A 20,895-nucleotide genomic window follows, 5' to 3' on the forward strand; every position below is an offset into this window, starting at 1 on the left:
GACAAGTTTAACAAGCTATTCTTGCTCGATGGAGATCTTTTGCAATTCCCTTGCCCAATGAGAATGGGGCTGAGAAATTTTCAAAAAATAAAAAATAAAAAAAATGTTAGAAAGGGATCCATACTCGTACAGAGAACCCATGGCAGAGTAGGTAGGGGTGGAGCCAGCTTTTAGACTTTAGGGGACCAAATTTTTTTAAAAAAAAAGAAAAAAAAGATAGGGGTAAAACTTAATTTTTATTTTTTTTTTAAAAAAGCTTAGGGCTACCCTCTGAATCTCTAAATAGTAGAGAACTCTTAGTCCCTACCCTCTGAATCTCTGATCTCATATATTTTGATTAGGAAACTTGGTTGGGGTCCACTGTAATTTTATTTTATTCTTCTTGGAGGCAAAATTGCAATTTGGATGAAACTAAGTGGGAGTAAAGTGTTATTTTCCCTATTAATTATCTCAATGCAATAATCAAAAGGATCGAAATTTCCTATAAACCGATTTGTAGGAAATTTCATGCAACCCATATATAAGAGTGACATGTGTCCATTAAACATGTGCTTCTATTAATGTTATTAATGTGTGAAGCACATTCTATTAAAACAACATGTGCTTCTCACATGCCAAGGGACACATGTCAACCTTATATATGGGTTGTATAAAATTTTTTACAAAACAGTTCGTAGGAATTTTATGTTTTTTTTTTTATTATTGCATTGAGATAATTAATAGGAAAAATTACATTTTACCCTCAAAGTTTCATCCAAATTGCAATTTTTCCTCCAAAGCGGAAAAAAAAAAAAAGAGACAACGGACTCTAACCAAGTTTCCTAATTGCAATTTGGATGAAATTTTGGATGGTAGAGTGTAATTTTCTCTATTAATTATCTCAATGCAATAATCAAGACAAATGAGATCGGAGAGTAGGGACTAAGAGTTCTCTACCTACAATATCACAAATGATTGGGGGAATTTCTTCTATCCGAACAGTACTTATGACATGAATACTGCTTCTTTAGCAAGCTGATGTGCAGCTAAATTGACATCTCGCTTCACATGAACCACCTGAGATGATTGAAAAGACTTCAAAACATTTTTTATGCCTTCCACCCGAGTTTTTTTTTTTTTTTTTTTTTAAAAAATATAGATATACCGTCGATCCGAGATTGATTTGTACATTTCTTGTATGGAGATAGGCAATAAATGTATAAAAAAAAAAAAAAAAAAATTAAACAAATTGTTTTTTTTAATGACTTAATACTTGCAAATGTGATATTGACATTGAATGCTGACATAGACACTCACGTGTCGGACCAGACATATGTGACGGATCGATGACAAAAATTTAGGAAAAACTAAAAGGAATACTTTTGAAGACCCCTCGGCTTTGTCTCAAGCATACAATTCGTGGGTAATATGCAGGCCACATCAAGCTACGTACAAAGCTTATCACATGGAAATAAATTATTAAGGTCCACTCGATTAAAGGGTTCTAAAATCTTAACTTTAAGGGTTTGTTTGGGTGTGTAATTTTATTTATTTATATTTTTTTTTTTGTATTATATTATACTATTTTGTATTATATTCAAAATTGTAAATATCGAGAGAACTTATTTTTTAAAATTATGTTTAAATGGTTTAAAAAACTTGAGACAAAAAAAAAGAAAGAAAGAAAGATATAATTTGAGTAGAATTTGAATTCTAAAAAACAATCAAAACATGTTTTTGAAAAATAATAAAAAACAACTATTACCCAAACATGCCTCATGATTTTTCACCATTAAACTATTATTATACAAATTAAGGACTACCGCCAATGGATACGCGTAAAAAATCTTGCATGAGAAGGATTGCAAATTCAAAATCGAAAAACAGGATCACCTCCAATATCTCAAAAAATCATGACTTAACCATCGGAGACTCTTGTCGGCCCCGCGTTAGGTCTTGCAAAGGTGAGTTATGGATATAAAAGTCACTCACAAATCTCAAACATGATTTGATGATTTAGTTCCTACCACTAATAATTAGTATGCTTTTACTCTTTTTCCAAGCACCAGAAAGCACCCATAAGTATCCAATCACTTAACTTCAAGCTGATAAGAGGCTTTTAATTTTTCACCAGCATTGATGTGATTTCTCCCCTAATAAGATTAGATCCTTTTTAGCACTAATAATCTGCCATGGGCCTCGAAATCTCAATATTGGCACTAATGGTTATGTTTAGAATTGCGATTTTGTAGATAAAATATACAATTTTAAATTAAATTAAAAAAAAATAGATCGTTTGAAATTGCATTTTTAAAAAAATTAAACTTTTTCAAATCGCAGGCAATGTAATGTTTTTTTTAAAACGCATAATTTTAAATAACAAACAATAATTTTAACAAACGCTTAATTGCGTTTTTAAATATTACATTTTAAAATCGCAAATTCAAACCGATATTTTAAAAAAATATATAAAAAGTTGGGCAAACCTGATGGCGGGCCTTATCTTCACCAATTTACATATATGGCCTATAATAATACTTGCTTTATGGCCACTCTTGTAGATTTTGGAGTTTTTCATATCCTTTTCAGCTATATCTTTCCATAGACTAATCATGTCGACATCATGTTATATATATGTTGACATGTCACCCAACATGCCCTGATACCTATTGGGAGTAAATGACACTCGTTGTTATTTATTAATATTGGATTAAAAAAAAAAATAAAATAGACGATCCAGGAAAGAGAGAGATCTGCAGGCATATCTTCATTGAGATGTGGATAAAATTCACCATGTGAGAATATAGGAAAATTATAAAACCACAACCCCATTACAATTCTCATTTATAATAGTGTGGAGTTCATATGTATGACCCACACCATTGCAAATGAGGTTATGAGAGAGTTGTGCACATTGATTGTGAGCCAATCACACCCCGAGAATATATATTCTAGTGGACCATATAATCTAATGAACTCGTGAATGTATGCAGCAGACGGGACAAAAAGGACATGCCATTAAATTGGCCCGTTCTATGTACCCCTTTCATGTCCCTAGTAAATTAAGGCAGCATCTTTTATATATATATGCGACATTATATATGATATAACAAATTATATTTATATGTTCCCAATGCAAATAGACATTAGCATTTCAGAAAACTTCACTTAATTTTTTTAAATTGTTGTCACTTTTGCAATTATTTCTCTCAATTTAGTATATTCATCTTTCAACTTTTTTCAATTTTACCAATCCGTTAAGATTTTCCGTCAAATCCGATCAAAATTCTTAAAATACCCATATTTTTTTTAAAAAAAAAAATAAATCAAAGATTCATACGTATGTATTTTTGTAAATTTTGTTAAATCCTTATCAGCACTTAAATCCTCGCATTTTTTTTTCTCTTTTGACACCATAGAAGGGTGAAAATCTTAATGGATACGTGAAATTGAAAAATAAATAAATTAAAAGATGAATACAACAAATTGAAAGTTTTGAAAGTTTAATTATGAAAATAATTATAAATGTGATAAAAATTCAAGTGAGTTAAATAAAGTTTTTTCTTGGCATTTAGTACCAAAGTTTATAATTAGCTAGCTTGACACGTGCATGTGTAGATTTGTTGAACACTTATTTTTTTTTTTTTTTTTTTGTTTCCCTAAGTTAATAATCGGTAAATTAAAAAAAAAAAAAAATGCTTGATTAGCCTTTGATGAACTGAAGATCGAACTAGCTAGAAGGAATATGCCATTGTTGATCATCTTCCAAATTAAATATAAAAACAAATTGAAGAAACCTGAAGAGTACTCGATCATTTTCTCTGGAAGTTACTTTGAAGCACAAAAAAAGCATGCCCCCATCCCCATGATAGTTCCAATCACATAATTAATCAGTCCGTACTTGGCATATCTTTATGTATATTTCTCTTGGAGCGAAGCGAGGAAAAGCAATGCTCAAGACGATAGAGTTGTACTGTTTTCTGGGGTGGCAGGTAATTTTAGCACAACTCCTTTGCTGGTGGAAGTCCTTGTCTATATTATGAACCTAAAAATATGCATGTGAACCTTGTAATCTCTCTCTGTCTCTGTCTGTGTCTGATATTTCTATATAGGTTCAGGCTTAAATGATTACAGTAAAACAGGCACGAAAGATTTGAGGGAATTAGTCTCCATTGTAGAGTTCAAAACTTGAGTAAACTTGGAGGTCTTCACCTGCTGAGAGCTGAGACTGTAACTCCGGCCAGTGCCGCCGGCCGGTACTCTGCATGCACATGTAGCTTTTGCCTCTTTGCCTACGTACGGTACCTACAATACTTGAACTATATTCTATATATATATATATATGTATGTATACCATCTTCACAAGCTTAACTACACTATGTAACCATGCATAATAATAATCACGGAGTGTATGCCATTTGAAGTGTTAACCCAAGCTATATATATATATATATATATATATATATATATATATATATATATATATATATATATATATATATATATATATATATATATATATTCAATTGTCTCAAGTTTTCCTCACCTTAAGACCTTTTTTTGGGGCTCATATTGCTTCGGCTGTTTGGTCATATATATATATATATATAACTTGTTTGAGAATTTGGGTTCGCCAAACTTTTCGATCTCAATAAACATTATTTATGAAAAATAAGAATATTGGTTTCAATCGATCTCTTAATTAAGCTAGCTAGCCACTCTCAATTCTGTCAGAGTTTGTTTTGGGTGCTAGCAGCTCTCATATCTTAATTGGAGTTATTTACCAAATTTATGTTGGAAATTGAAGAATTCACACTAAGAGAGAACACTACAAGAAATTTGATCATTAGCGGCCAGCGCATAATGACAACTAATAATGTGATTATTAGCGGTCACTTTTAAAAGTGACCACTAATAATTCACTATTAGCGGCCACAATTAGGTGGCCGCTAAAAATGGACGCTAATACACAAGAATGAAAGAGGCAAAGAAAAAAAAGTTGCAGAGAACTTTGATTCAACTTGATCAAAATGACTTTCTTACGTGGGTATTTCTAGCTTCTTCACATTAACTTTACTCATTTACATCACATATATATAACTCCCAATTTTGCATTATAAGTTTGAAGTAACTCCTAAATGTTGATAGAATAAACCCTATGTAACTCCATATAACTTCCATGTAACTCCTATGTACATGCATGTAAAATTACTCTCATATAACTCCCACATGCTTGAAAAACCAAAAGACAAACTCTTCAAGACACTTAGTAACTTACAAGAATATTAAATTATTTAAATAAAGTTTATTATTCAACATTTTAGTGAGTGTCTTCTCCATACTTTAAGGGGAATGTTTGAAAATGTTAAGAGCATTGTACATGGCTGTGAGAAACTCTATTTTCAATAGTAACAAACAAAAGCAAGTACTTGGAATGATATTGTTTGATGAAAACTATAAATTTAATTACTTGAATTAAGATAAAATCCTCTCTCTCTCTCTCTCTCTCTCTCTCTCTACATATATATTATTAGGGGAAAATGCTTCATCGGTTTATGAGGTATGGGCTTTAATCAAATTACTTCCTAAGGTTCCAAAGTTATCAATTTACTGCAAGAGGTTTGAACCATTATTGATCAAATAGATCATTTGTCCACCTTCTTTTAAGTTTTTAATGATGTTGACATGTCATATCTAATCAAAAGACGATACATGTCCCATTTAATAAAAAAATTTAAAATTATAAATATAAAAAAGAAAAAAATCTTTCCAATTTTTTGGGCGGTCCAACCACACCCTTTGGCCGTTTTGGAGGTGGCCAAACCAGTAACCACCCACACTTCCATGTACATCACTGCAATAGGAGTTGTTCTTATATAAATATAAGATAGAGTTTTAGTGATTTTAAAACTCTTTCACTCATAAAATCAATATGCACACTTAATTAGTGTAGATGGCCATAATTTACCCTAGTTTAGAATTGTGGTAGTTACATAACCCTCTCATCCTTGGCTCGTTATTTTCATTTCTAAGACGTTGTCATTATGTTTTGGTTGGTTTAATAACATGGAAGTATATAGGTGTGTGTTGAAATGGGAGTGAAGATGAAAACGATTTAGATTTTTGTTAAAAACCTTAGCTTTATGGTAGGTTACATTATAAACAAACTACATGAGACCAAAGTCGAGCGTTAAGCTTTGTACGTGAGTTGCAGATTTAGGCTACAATGTATACAGTTTGATGAAAGAAAATTGGTAGGGATAATAAGTTGGAAACTTTATGCTTGGATTGTAAAAAAACTTCGACTGTAGGCCTTAAATTGTGTTACACACACACACAAAAAAAAAAGAAGAAGAAGAAGAAGAAGAAGAAGTAGTAGGAAAAAAGAAGGAAAAAAAGAAAAGAAAAAGAAAGACGAGCGTTTTCGAGTTTAGGAGACTCTAGAGGCCCTATAGGTAGTAAAAATGTAATTTTTTGGAGGTAGGAGACGATGAACAATGTGCCGATCTAACACTGTTTAGTATTGATCAATTAATGATCAAGTACCATTATGACAATGCTGAACGATTGATCTGTGTATGAGTACTGATATATCGATATCTATTGATCGAGTGGCACTAAAGTACCATTCTATCGATACTGGTCAAAAAGCAAAAAATTGTAATTAAAGTACTAAGCCCTTAGAAAACCCTACTAATAATAAGATATTTCGCTGATGGTGGAACCGATACCTTTGAAGAATAACTTTTGGAGAATTTCTACGACCAATGTGAGTAAACTTACGTGAAACTACACACCAATATTTTCAAGCATGTCTATTTTTTATATCAAATGAGCATATTTTGTATGGTCATGAAATGTTTTGTTGTTGATGTTGTGAACCCTAATTTTTTATTAAAGATTAAATTATTTACAAAGTGAATGATTGTGTGACTCATATTTACATGCATTGTTAAGGGAATGATAACGATTGTAAGCCATGGCCATTATGAGAAAAAGTATTGAAGAATTTGGGGCATGTGCATACCAGGTTATACCCTAGATTCGAGGGCTATTGTGATCTGCACAACCACCATGGTATGGGTATTACTAGTTGGGTAGATCACACAAGGTCGTACCCAGTTGGACAATTAGTTGGTAACTTGCTAATGTGCAACACTGGGGCACCAAGATTGTACTATATGTTTTACGAGACGCGCAAACCTTATCATAAATGGATTATGGATATAGATAGACCATATGGATGATGGTTTTGAAAATGGAGTACACATGATATTATATGTTATTATAATGCATCCGCATGATTTTTTGGCCTTATTTACATGTTGGAAACCTTGTTGCATGATGTTGTATGTGATTACATATGTTTTATAAATGATTGAGTTAACTACATACTGGCATATTTCACGCGTGACTACTTTTTTTTACCTGTAAAACAACCAAGTCAGCCTAACCTGGAGCTTGTGGCCTATATGGAGGCACATCGCAGGGAAGAGGGTTTTTTAGTATTAACATTACTATGGTTGTGGAACATGACATTCCACTAGGGTCCTTGAGGATTATTTTGTGGTAGATGCTATTCCTGGTAACATATTAACACATTAATTACTAACTAACTAATTATGTTATTATATTATAATAGTTTGTCAACATTAACATGTTATGTTATGCTCCATTTGTTTTAGCATAAAATATTTTTCGTCGTAAAATAGTTTTAGGAAAATCATTTTTCAAGAAAATTGAAAATATTTTTCAGCATTTGGCTCGTACGGAAAATCACACACACACACACACACACACACACACACACACACACACACACACACACACACACACACACACACACACACACACACACACACACACACACACATATATATATATATATATATATTATATTTTCATTCAATCATATTAACCTATAAAAATCAATTTTTCTTTGTAATATAAAAATATTAATATACAATAATTATTTGGTGGAGGTCCGATGCTGGCTCGGTGATGATCTAGGGTGGCTCAGGGGTAGTTCGACGGTGGCTCGGAAATTGTCTAGGGGTGGCTCGGTGATGGTCTAGTGTGGCTTGGCGGTGGTCTGGGGGTGGCTCAGTGACATTCTGGAGGTGGCTCCGCGGTGGTTCGGGGTGGGCTCGGTGATGGTCCGAGGGTGGCTCAGTGATGGTCCAGGGTGGTATGATGGTGGTCTGGGGGTGGCTCAGTGATGGTCTAGGGTGGCTCGATAGTAGTTCGAAGGTGGCTTGGTGGTGGTCCAACGATAACCCGGGTGGCTCAGTGATGGTCCGTGGTGGTTTGGTGGTGACCCAGCAGTGACCCGGGTCTGTCTTGGTGGTGGTCCGAGGTGGCTTGGTGATGGTCTAGGGTGACTCAATGGTGGTCCGGAGTGGTTTAGTGATGATTTAGGGTGACTCAATGGTGGTCTGCAAGTGGCTCGGTAGTCATACAATGGTAGCTTAGGGGTGGCTCGGTGATGGTCCGTGGTGGTTTGGTGGTGGTCTAATGATGATCTAGCAATTTGAGTTTGGTTTGAAAAAAAGAAATTCAAACTCGAAAAGTGATTTACGGAATTTAAAAATGTAAATCAATTTCAAAAATTAAAGAAGCTGTTTTGGTCAAACCAAAAAATATTTTAAGTTTGACTATTATTTTCAGTCGCATCAAACGCCAAAAAGTATGAAAAACATTTTTTCAGAAAATATTTTACGCCGAAACAAACGGAACGTTAGTTTATTAATTAACTGGTTAGTATGTTAAACTAATATATAATATACATATAAATATTAGGTAACCTATATAACATATATTACTTAATTACTAATATACATAAATTTATATAACTTAATATTATTAATATATATATATATGAACGAGCTAACGAGTTGAGCCGAATTTTATATGACGAACTAGGCTTAAGAATGTTAATTGAGTTGAGCCGAGTTTATAAGAGCATGTCTCATTTAATAATCGAGCAGGTTTCATCTTTCATGTGCGGCTTTTTGCTTTCACAAACCGAATTTGAGTCAAGTTTATCCGAGCAGATATTGAGGGAGTTGTTAAAAGAACTTGTTTATTTACAGATTCATCATATGGTGGACTTACATGTGGATGGGTATTAAAAAAAAAAAAGTACTTCTAAATACTCATCTTTCATCCAAATCCATTACCATTGCTATCTGGAGTTCCATTTCTTTTCTGTTTGTTGTTTTCTTTTCCTTTGCTCACAAGTCATGACATGAGCAAACAAAGTCCATTTTCACGTGGCAAATGAATGTCTTGGAAACAGGGAGATTCTCCAACGGTAGGCTTTGTGGCATGAGGTGTAATGTAATGCAAGCTATGGACGTGTCAAAGATCCCCCTGCCTACATACCCGTTCTCCTCATTTGATTTCCCCAACGACATACACAAGTTTCGCACTAGAATCCTCCAATTCCATTGCCTTCCACATTCTTGTATCTTTCTCTACTGCTCCCTCCAAAGTGTTCTGCTTCAACAACTGTTGTTTTGTCTGAGTTACTCATGAAAAATTATCAACATGTATAAGAAGTACGGGTTCCCACTTTGGATATGTTGGTGTTTTTTTACTCTCTCTCTCTCTCTCTCTCTCTCTCTCTCTCTCTCTCTCTCTTAAGGACATGATTTTCTTGGTTTTGATTTTTAAGCATTCTTAGAGCTTATTGTGGTTCTTTTTTCATTTCTCTATTTTTAACCAAGCAGCAGCACTGTAGGGTTTCGAATTTTGATTGTCGTATTGATATTTGCTTCTCTTCCAGGCGTTTGAATATCTGGGTTCATGCTTTATTTAACCTGAAAGCTCCATATGTCAGTTATTCTTTCCTTTTTTCTTTTTCTAAAAAAAAAAGAGACAGAGAGAACTAATAACGAAAGTTTGATGTCTTTCTGCTCTGTAGATCATAAAAAGGGCAGGGGAAAAAAGACAGTCAGAAGAGCATATTTTATATGTGGATTTTCTAATTAAGAAATGTGAGAGAAAATCAAAGAAATTTAAAGGAGGAAAGTCAAGAAAAAAATAGGGAAAACTTAAAAAAGGAAAATCATTTAATTTGATTGGTATTTCATTTGGATTATTTCTGTTCATATAGTATTAGTGTTTCCTTTTTTTTATTTCTTATTCTATTTACCATATAAGCCCATCAAAACTAGCTAATTGTGATCAAGTAATTATTAGTAAAGCTATATGTAGGAGTTATCTATTCTTTTTGTTCTGGAAAGAAATCAAGTCCACCAATATTGGTATTTGAATATCTTAGTGACAAACCAATTTATGTAAAAACAAATCAAGCAAAAACAAATTGCAATTATTTTTTCCCTCTTTGTTTTTTAGTCTGCCTGCCAAGCTAGTTGTCTCGTTTCCATTTACTACTTTGACATCTTTATTAGGCTTCACAGCCTTGTGAAACTTGTCTAGAAATTGGATTAACTATATTTTGAACTCTTGGAAGTCTCTTATGTGCCTTTGATACTCTATTACAGTGCATCGACCCTTTTCTTGAGAGATGGTTGGCTTTGGAAAGAAACTGAGAGAATCACAAATTCAAGAATGGCAAGGGTATGTTCTTGTAACTTTTATCCAGGGTTAAAGCTTTGAGTGCTATTTGTTAAGATTTTAGGTCTTATTACCCTGCCTTATTTTGGACGATATGAGGCGAATCCAGTAAGCAACATACTCTTTGGCAATAGTCCATAGCCTTGCTGAATAATTTTTAACTGCCATTTTAATCTTTGTACCTATTCTATACATGATTGTGATTCATTGTCAAGTTTGTTATACATTTTCTCAATTTTCATTGAAAATTTTAAATCACCTTATTCTTTTTTATTTCCAATCTTTAATTAAGTTATGGTTGACATATTTATTGCTAGATTTTTTAATTCTATTTACTTTAATAGGGTGTTATATATTATGTGATAACCAGTTTTCTTTAACTAGGCACTGTTAATGTAATGTAAACGACATATAATATTTGTTTAGTAATTCACATACACCAATAAACCAATGGGGAGAGATAACATCTCTGAGTGATTGCAGACAGAAACACTTGGCATTTCTAAGCACAGTTCTCAAACTGGGCTTTGCTAAAGTTGCAAGACCAGTTGTGAGTGAACTAACACTTTGTGAAGCCTTAGTATCTTCTTCTTTTCTTCGCCATTTTTTTTTTTCAATTGGAATAATTTATTGACAGAAAGCCCTTGTTCCTATTGCCTATTGGTACCCTTGACACAAGTTGATTGTGAACCTCTGATGGCAATCTTATCCTGTTTAACTGGAAGTGTTTCCAAGATATTCCATATTCTGTTGTAATCTTGAGATTTTGTTTAAAATTGGGTTGGAAATTGTTTCAATATCTAAGTTTAGCACAAATATAAGGAGCATGTGTATTTGAAGCCACTAGCATTTATGTTGTGCTTTTTTAAGAAAAAATTATTTTGCTCCACAAAAGCCCAGAGGAACAACTCCCTTTATTAACTTGTCTAGGTGGTTCTTAGTTACTAGAACTCTAAAATGATCAATTGAGTGTCAATTTCATGCGATTCATGACATATAATACAGAAGGAAAGTTAGAAATGAAAGTTTATTTCAGGGAACCCCAATGCATCAGAAATGCATATAGTCGGAAAAGTCAAGTTATTCATGTGCATCAGTTTTTATATCCATTAGCAAATTGTTATGTCACTTGTTAATATGATGTTGATAATTCTACCAAAAAATCAATTTTTTTTTCCTATTTCAAGGGATAATTTTTCAATTCTATCAAGCATGCTTATAATTCAATTCTTTCCAGATACTACATTAATTATAAATTAATGAAGAAGAAAGTCAACCGATACACACAACAAATTGAGGTTCAAACACAAAATCGCCTCAATGTTCTGATGGACTTCTCAAGATTGCTAGATTGTCAGGTAATTCTTGCTATGCATGAATGGTACTCCGAACCAGTCCAGAAAGAGGCTCAAAAAACCATATGATTAGTTGCAGTTTCACACTTGGATAAGAGATAATTTAATTTATAATTTTCACTTTGTGCCATACCAATCCATCTCAATTTGTGGTTTTTGCTGAACTGCAATTCATGCATTTTGTCTTGCTCAAACTTAATTTTACTGCTCTTACAGACTGACATTTGAGCGTGTCTCATCAGCAATATCTTTTGCCAAAAGCATGGTTGACTGAAATTCTTATTATGATTCTGGAAGAGAATAAAGTGCTTATTTTTCCTAATAAAGTTGATGCTTAGTTAATATATGTTGTGTAGTTGTAATGATGCATGGATTTGTCGATGATTTACATAATTTGTTTAGACTTTATCATTCTTTCTTTCCCTTTTCATGTGTTTGTTTGTGCGTGTATATAGGTGAGTGTTTGTGAGAGAGAGAGACAGAATGGGTTTTAACTGATTCTTCTTAGCAGGTGTTATGGTCATGCAGTTGAAACTGATTATGAATTTTATGTCATCTTTGCTTGTTTCTGAATCTCAGATCGAAAAGATAGTTCTTTTCCTGCTAGAACAACAAGGACTACTTGGTACCAGGTTATCCAATCTCAGAGAGCAGCACCATGCCCTTTTACCGCAGCCCAATGGATCAAGAATATTTGAATTACAAGAAGCATACAGAGCAGTTGGACGTGACCTTTTAAGGCTTCTATTTTTTGTTGAGATGAATGCCATTGGTTTACGCAAGATATTGAAAAAGTTCGATAAACGGTTTGGTTATAAGTTCACTGACTACTATGTTAAAACTCGTGCAAATCATCCTTACTCCCAGTTGCAACAAATTTTTAAGCATGTGGTAATTTGATCAATTTGGAAATAATATTATTATTTGAGCAAGGTTTCTTAATTCGGTATAATTCCCTGCATATTTGTTTTCTCTTTTCATGTCTCATTCATAGTTATGGTTTTGAACTCTACAATGTTAGCTTCTTTTGTCTCAATATGTGAATGGAAGCATTATAAGCTAGTAACTGAATTTCAGGGTTTTGGTGCTGTCATTGGAACCATATCTCGCAATCTTGCTGACCTTCAAGACCTTCAACGCCATCAGGGAAACTACATATCAATATATGATCAGCCTGCTTTATCCCACCCGGTTTTCTCTCATCTCCATTCAAGATTATATGCAGTGTTACCATGTTTGTCTTTTCCAATGTAATGGTTTATTTTATGAAGTTCCCATCAAAATTCAAATGTGTCTGCATTATAATCCCTTTTCATTGCTGGAGAGTCTTACGTGCATATACAGAGCATGAAAGATACTTCAAAACAGCGACACGGCAAACATATTTTGCAAAATGTCAAGGTTAAATCAAAATTAAACTTTACCAAATCTAAGAATTTGATTGAATTCATGCAAGATTTTTTTTTTCCCAGAAGCTGATTGTTTAAGCATGACACATTGACATTAAGAGTTAATTAGCCTCACGCTGTACATTTGGATTTAAGAATTTGGTGGAGGGACTATAGTTTCTGCCTTAAGTTCAATTGCTTTAATTGAGGTGTAAAAGCACAGTAATTTTTCAGGTTTGTAAATCCATGCATGTTCTACTGTTGCTAATTAGTGGGGAGGTGAAAGAAGTGATGCAAATCCACTTTCCAAGTAATTTGATTGACTAAGAACTTCTCTCCCTTTCTTCAATTGCTTTTCTTCTTTGCAGATTTAAAGGTTCATGGAATGGAGATTTACTATTTTCGCGGTAGTAGCTAAAGTCGAAATCCTTTATGCCAAATGCTCGTATCCAAACATATTAATAAATCTAGAGGAGATATTAAATGAGAAAATATGACTCAGGTTGATGAAATGATAATATATATATCTACGTTCCCCAGTAAATATTTGATTATACAGAAGACTTATAATTGAAACAATCAAAGTTAGAAGTTTTTAACTGCTTCTGAACATGGAAAAGTGAAGTGAAAACATCTTCGTATTTGGTATTGAAACTTTAGTAGCATGGTTGTAGGTTTCAAACTTCGATTAGTTATTGCTCTTGATTGTTTCACGAATAAAACATCATTTATGGATGCACTCATGTTATTTTAATATATTCTAAATACTCCTGTAGCATATGATGGTAGTTGCCTTTTCACTGGTTTTACAGGATCCTGTCATTGATTCTATTAGATCAGCTGTAGACAGGTTTTCAAACTCAACAAATTACCTTCACTTTTTGGGAAGGCATGCGTTTATTATGGAGGAGGAGTTACCAACTCAATCTGAAGATGATAATGTTGACAACAGATATCACTCTATGTCACTTCTCTTGAACCTAGTAAACACATTTCTGTACATGGTTAACACATATATTATAGTGCCAACAGCAGACAACTACTCCATGAGACTTGGAGCTGCAGCAACCGTCTGTGGTGTTGTGATTGGCTCTATGGCTGTCGCACAGTTGTTTTCTTCAGTTTATTTTAGCGCATGGTCGAATAGATCATACTTGAGGCCACTTGTATTTAGTAGCATCGTCCTTCTGGTGGGAAACACCTTATATGCATTGGCCTATGATCTCAATTCAATATCAGTTCTTCTGATTGGTCGCCTGTTCTGTGGGTAAGTGATTTCTTTATTATCTCGTTACTTGAGTAGTGAAACTTATATTTGATTACTAACTTAGCTTATTATTATTGCATGTCATTCTGCATGATACTGAATAATTGCATTTATGAGTGGCTCAAGTGTATTATTTATTCTTCTGTATGTATATGATTAAAAAATGAAAACTTGAATTTCAACAGGATCTTTATTATCTGATTGTCCTTGAATATGTATGTATAACCAATACTCAATTAAAATTGCATATGATATGTGAGTAATCAATTTTAGAAAGTATACAGTCTATTGGAACAAAATAAGTTAGAAATTTTAAAGGGAAACAAGACAGACGAATAAGGGCCCTTTTGGGCTCCACAGGAGATGACCATATGTTTTGAAGTTAATATCAAAGCCTCCTTACATTACCAAATTCTAACCCCATAAATTTATTTTGTTCTTAAGTATCACAAATTGTACAGAAGATGCTTCATTCAATTGCAAGTTCTAGTTAAAATTGTGTTGCTCTTTCTCTGCCTCTTTTTCCTTACTTTCAAATTTTGATTGCACAAAAAGAAACGTACCAGATATCATATTCCATTGGCAACTTAACTGTGGCACTTTTTTCAAAGGTATATGGGATTTTGAGCCGAATTTCAAGTGATAATGGAACAGCAGATCGCAATAGCCTAGAAACACCATATTGCTATTTTCGAACTTCCTGTGACAATGCAGCTTTCTTGCTTTTTTCTTCTGGGAATTATTACTGTTGCTTGTGGGGATTATAACACCCAATCTCTGTCCCAGATTTGGCATTACTCCAAACTTGCAACTAAAGTAGTTTAAATGTTCTATATGTGCATCTTGGTGCTTATTATCATGATTATGCTTGTGACTTCGATTATTTTGATGAAAGATATTAATATTCACAGATATGCTTCTTCTTGCTTGTTCTCTTCAAAAGATTCACTTTGGTTTCACATAACTAATACATGTCATCATGCTATTGAAATTTCAGGTTAGGTTCAGCAAGAGCTGTTAACAGGCGTTATATCAGTGATTGTGTGCCGCTGAAATTGCGAATGAAGGCTTCTGCTGGTTTTGTCAGCGCGAGTGCGCTTGGAATGGCATGTGGTCCAGCTCTTGCTTGTTTACTTCAGATGAATTTTAAGATTTCCAAAATCACTTTTAATGAAGACACTTTACCCGGTTGGCTTATGGCTCTTGCGTGGCTTGTCTACTTAATGTGGTTATGGATTTCTTTTAGAGAGCCCCCTCGTGAGACTAAAGAAAATCTTGTGCCGCAGGAAATTGATGCTGGTATGTCAACAAGATTGCTCATTTTGGTTAATTATTATGGTTTTCTTCTCCTTTTCTTATTTTAATAACTCAAGACATACTGAGTAATTCTCAAACTTTGCTCTCTATTATCCCTTGAATTACTAGTGATAATTCTTGTTGCCTTTGTGCATTTTGTCTCTTTACTTTAGTATCATCAGAGCAACCAAAACATTAATTATGAATAAAATTTCTAAGCTTTTTGTTCCATCTACCTTAGTCTTTAAAGCCTGACCTTTGCATAACTTGGAGCGGGAGTCTATCCATCAAGTGTATTCTTGTCCATTAGATGGCAGTCCCATATGTTCAGTTCTTGTTGATTCTAGAAGGGATCAACTGACCGCATATGGCCTTCTAACTTGTTGCCTCTATGCACTTTGTCTCTTTAGTTTAGTACCAACTGAGCAGCAGCAACTGTAATTATGAACAAAAATTTTAAGATTTTCTGTTCCATCTACCTTATCTTTAAAGTCTGACCTTTGGCATAACTTGAAGCATGAGATCTATCCATCAAGTGCATGCTTGTCCTTTAGAAGGCAGCCTCTCATGTTCAGTTGTTGTTGATTCTGAAAGGGATCAACTAATTGCATATAGCCTTCTAATTTTGTCTTTTTTCCATCTCCATAGTCATACAATATATTGAATCTTCTCAAGGCAGTGCATCATGTCATCAGTCTCAGTTAACATCAATTCCATACGTTAGCATAAGCCAACATGTCAGATAATGTCAACTCATGATCTAGCTAAATGTTTTCCTCACCACTGTTCTGGACTATATTCAATACCAATGAGTGTCCTATAACTCTACCCATATGGATCAAGTCAACAAGGTTCTAAACTACATATAGCCCATCATAGTCAGGCCCAACGGTCTCACAACATCTATTGGAAGTGGCTATCTCCCCAACACTAAGTGTGACACCCAGAAAGTTAGCCTCATCTTGGGTGGGTGGATTGCTAACATTAAGTAGGTAGATTATAAAGGTGCTTATGAGTGCTAAGTCCCCGCCTTCATTCCATATTAGATGAGACTAGGCTATATAATTGATTTTATACAGCTCCAATTGTAATTTGACTTGTCCTTTTGGGAGTGATAGTGCAAATAGGTTAACGCTTTCTTTGAGTTGTTACAAATGATGTCAAAGTAAAACCTAATAACACCATGTGGCGCTGAGGCACTGCATGATACAGGCCTGGTGAGAACGCGGGGATTTAAATGGGAAGATTGTGACACCTAAAAGGTTAGTCACACATTAGATGGGTGGATTGCTCACATTAAGTGGGTGGATTATAAATGTGTTTATGAGTGCTAAGTCTCATATTGGTTCCTTATTATATGAGACTGAGTTTTATAAATGATTCTAAAGAACTCAAATTGTAACTTGACTAGTCATTTTGGAGTGATAGCGCAAATGTAACTAATGTTTTCTTTACGTCGTTACATTAAATACTTGGATTTTTTTTATTATTAACTATTAATGGTTTAAATATTTCGTTGTTTGTTCACTGGCATGATTTATTGGAATTGATTTCTCTGTTCCAGGACCATTGGTAAATGTTGCCGTGGAGAATGGTTTCAACCAACCATTGCTAATGAAATCAGAAGCTAAGCAACAAGATGAAGATGGAGACAAAGAATGTGATGATGCTGAAGAAGATTCTGGGGAAATTCACAAACCTGTCACATCAATTGTGGTGGCATATAGATTACTTACACCATCAATAAAGGTTTTGATTTGATATTGAGTTCCATTTACATATTGACTTATATGCATTTTGGTTGATGCCATTTCTTCCATTGGCCACAAAGAAAGGCAACTTTATGCATCCAATGCATTCATTTTTGGAACCTTTAATGAAATCTAGTTATCATATTTCATTTTGTAGTTTTGCATATCTCTGCAAAGTATATGCCATTCAAAAAACCTATTAGAAGTGGGCGCTTAACTTCTATGTTGTGGTAGAATTCATAGCTGTTTAACCATTACATGTGAGATTTAAGGTCAAACAATTATTAATTACTTACATAAATAAAATGATATGATATGTTGAATCACGTATTTCTTGGTCTATTAATATATAATCAATTTTTTTTTCGCACTTAAAATAGCTACTTGATGCAACTGCCTTAAAAATCATGCACTAAGATTTGAAGTTCTGATCATATATGAAGTTCTTCTGTATCCATGAGTAACAAATTACTGTCCTGCCATATTGGATTGTATTTCTCGTCCAGGTATAATGGTACTAAACTTTAATATGATCTCTTTTCCAGGTTCAACTATTTGTGTATTTTATGCTCAAATATGCCATGGAGATTTTACTTGCTGAATCAAGTGTCATCACTGGATATTATTTTCTTTGGCCAATCAACAGTGTGGCAGTCTTTCTTGCATGCCTCGGTCTAACAGTGCTTCCAGTAAACTTTATTGTTGGTAACTATATCAGCAACATGTTTGAAGAAAGGTAGACATTAGCGTTGGAGAAGTTCGAATTGTTATTTGTTTTCAATTGACTAGTAGGTTTAACCTTCAAGACATGGTAAGTATTGTTTCTTAATTAGTGACTAGAAAACTCCCCCCCAACGCACAAAACCAAAAGAAAACCCCAAGGACTTATGTAGGCAATTTACTCCACAACACAGAAAGCTTCTAAATTGTTGATAAGGAATGCTTTATATAATGTCAGCCCACCTCTATGCATTTATAGATGTAGCATCTATGGATGGGAGCAAAACCTGGTTGCTTTGATGATGTAAGGTAATCTTAGACCATAGCATTACTCTTCACTACTAAAAATCCAATTTATTGCCAAATTAAGTGAGACAATGCACCATAATGGTTTAAAGGAATTAATCAGCAATAAAGGTCTCAGATTTTGAAGTGTTTTACCAAAGAAATTGCGTTTTGTTTCACCTTCTCTTGGTAGTTATAAATATAATATCCTAATGTCACTACACAAGTACACGTCTTTCCTTCAAGCACTGCTGTGTGATTGAATGGTCCTAAACTGAGTACTATAAGGTTCCAAAATATGTGAAATATAACTTCGGGTTGCCATTGTTCCTAAATTTTTTGGAGTTGTAAGAAATTTTAATGATGATTTAATTTTCAGCCAACCCCAACTAGTTGGATTTTCTCATTTATGTGATAAGAAGTTGTCATCTGCTTATGAAGTTCTGGTCTTCTTGCAGGCAAATTCTACTGGCATCTGAAATTATGGTGTGTATTGGTATACTCCTAAGTTTCCACGTATTCATCCCTTACTCTGTCTCTCAGTATGTTGGCTCAGCTCTAATCACGTTTGTGTCTGCTGAAGTCCTTGAAGGTAACTATGGCTCATTCTGTTTATAGAAAACATCAGATAGTTGTGCAAGCTCTGTTTACTTTTTGAATTATTAGATCCAAAACACCCCCATTTGATTATTGTGATAGACTGAACCCAGGCTAAGCTGGCAAAATTATTTGTGGACTCAAAATTAACAACTTGTAGTTCTATGAGGGCAAAAAACTTAATTGTTGCATATATTGCATCATTGGCTGGAGGATTCCTTTGCTTGCCGACCATGATTTTTAATCTCATTTGCTTGACCAATCCAGGCGTGAACTTATCGCTTCTATCCCGTGTCATGTCATCAAGGCTTTCCCGTGGGACATACAATGGTGGACTGCTCTCCACGGAAGCGGGGACTCTGGCTCGAGTAATTGCAGATGGTACAATAACACTGTTTGGTTATTTGGGTGAGAGTAAGCTCTTGAATATCACCTTAGTTCCTGCACTCCTCATCTGTATCTCATCCATCATAGCCACCTGCTTCACCTACAACTCTCTCTACTAGTACCCTTCCATTCTAACATGCACAAATGTTGAATTGTATAGCTGAACTTTTTCACTGATCAAAGGTGTACAATGCTCTACAATGAGAGCTATCAACTTGTCTTGTTATCTTTCCCATGAATGTGTTTCTAATTGTTTATGACCCCATTAAAGGTTGAAAGTAGGCTAATCGTCTAATGCCCTTTTACTTATTTGCTACCATATTTCCTTCTATGAGCATGAACTCTGTTGAGCTCACTAATACTCAATCAGTCAATTGGTATGCAACAACTATACCATAAACTTTTAATTTTCTTGAGATCTAACTAAGATGACTTCTTTGCTTTACGAGAAACAAAACAGAAAATGCGTTGAACCTTTGAATATGGTAGGGATTTTAGATTATCACAAGCAACGTTAGAGTTTGACCACCCTTTTATAGGGGGACTCTTTCTTATGTTTAAGAGAAATGCTAGATACTATAATTCTATCCAACAAGGCTAATGTGGCACTTCCAACTAATCATTGAATTAATGCTTATTAAATTTTATTTTATTTTATTTTTAAAAAAAGGATTCAATTGTTGATTTGGAGTGCCACGTTAACATTTTTAGACAATTGTATGATAAAAATATAGTGTCTAGCATCACTCATACACTGTTGTAGTGTATTTTATTTGAAGGGAGAGAAACACTATAACATTTCAACATAGGCAAAGGAATGTGTTGTAGTTTGCGTGAAAAGTTTAGAGAGAATGTGGAGGCTCATTTCTCTCACGTAGCCTCACATACTTTATTATATAGGTTGAAAAATATTAATATGACTAAAATACCCACGTTCTCTAAACAATAATAAACTCTTCCAATACTCCGCGCAAGCTAGATCATATATCATATAAGCTTAGCTTGGAAGAAAAAAAAAGCAAATGATCACTCAAAAATAAATAAATGTATATATAATAATAATAATAATAATAATAATAAACCCTAATATTCACCCTCAAGGTGGAACTTGGAGCACACAATATAAAGACAAACTTAAAAAAAAAAAATATGAACCAGGAAATGTGTTGAACCAAACATAAACAAGTTGAAATTCCACAAAAAGCCAGCACTGAATGAAAGTTGCCAAAAACTTCAACATCAGTTGAAAACTCTTCGGAAAACTACAACGGGCGGTCGGATCTCCTGCA

General features: G+C 34.0%; 1 protein-coding gene across 9 annotated transcripts; it reads left to right on the top strand.

Moving 5' to 3' along the window:
- The first annotated feature begins 3,835 nt into the window (after nt 1-3,835).
- On the top strand, nt 3,836-19,994 carry LOC133864967 (SPX domain-containing membrane protein At4g22990-like). 9 transcript variants are annotated; one of them, XM_062301423.1, is made up of 13 exons: nt 3,836-3,971; nt 4,092-4,275; nt 9,767-9,815; nt 10,488-10,563; nt 11,798-11,918; nt 12,495-12,806; nt 12,993-13,106; nt 14,116-14,570; nt 15,568-15,869; nt 17,431-17,615; nt 18,163-18,353; nt 19,081-19,214; nt 19,487-19,994. In XM_062301423.1, the coding sequence occupies exons 4-13, from the start codon at nt 10,511-10,513 to the stop codon at nt 19,723-19,725; spliced, it is 2,106 nt and encodes a 701-aa protein (XP_062157407.1). In that variant the 5' UTR covers nt 3,836-3,971; nt 4,092-4,275; nt 9,767-9,815; nt 10,488-10,510; the 3' UTR covers nt 19,726-19,994. The 9 variants fall into 9 exon arrangements, with proteins under 9 accessions (XP_062157407.1, XP_062157404.1, XP_062157402.1 ...); XM_062301420.1 differs by lacking the exon at nt 9,767-9,815 and having other exon boundaries at nt 4,092-4,280; XM_062301418.1 differs by lacking the exon at nt 9,767-9,815 and having other exon boundaries at nt 3,837-3,971.
- Nucleotides 19,995-20,895: the final 901 nt, after the last annotated feature.

This window comes from Alnus glutinosa, chromosome 3 (genome assembly GCF_958979055.1).
Source record: "Alnus glutinosa chromosome 3, dhAlnGlut1.1, whole genome shotgun sequence".
In the NCBI taxonomy this organism is placed as follows: Eukaryota; Viridiplantae; Streptophyta; class Magnoliopsida; order Fagales; family Betulaceae; genus Alnus; species Alnus glutinosa.

Excerpts from the sequence above, each read along its gene's own strand:
- LOC133864967 (XM_062301420.1), top strand. The coding sequence starts at position 10,511 with ATGGTTGGCTTTGGAAAGAAACTGAGAGAATCACAAATTCAAGAATGG. Across the intron at positions 14,571-15,567 it reads ATTGGTCGCCTGTTCTGTGG|GTTAGGTTCAGCAAGAGCTG; the intron begins GTAAGTGATTTC and ends TTGAAATTTCAG. Across the intron at positions 17,616-18,162 it reads TACTTACACCATCAATAAAG|GTTCAACTATTTGTGTATTT; the intron begins GTTTTGATTTGA and ends TCTCTTTTCCAG.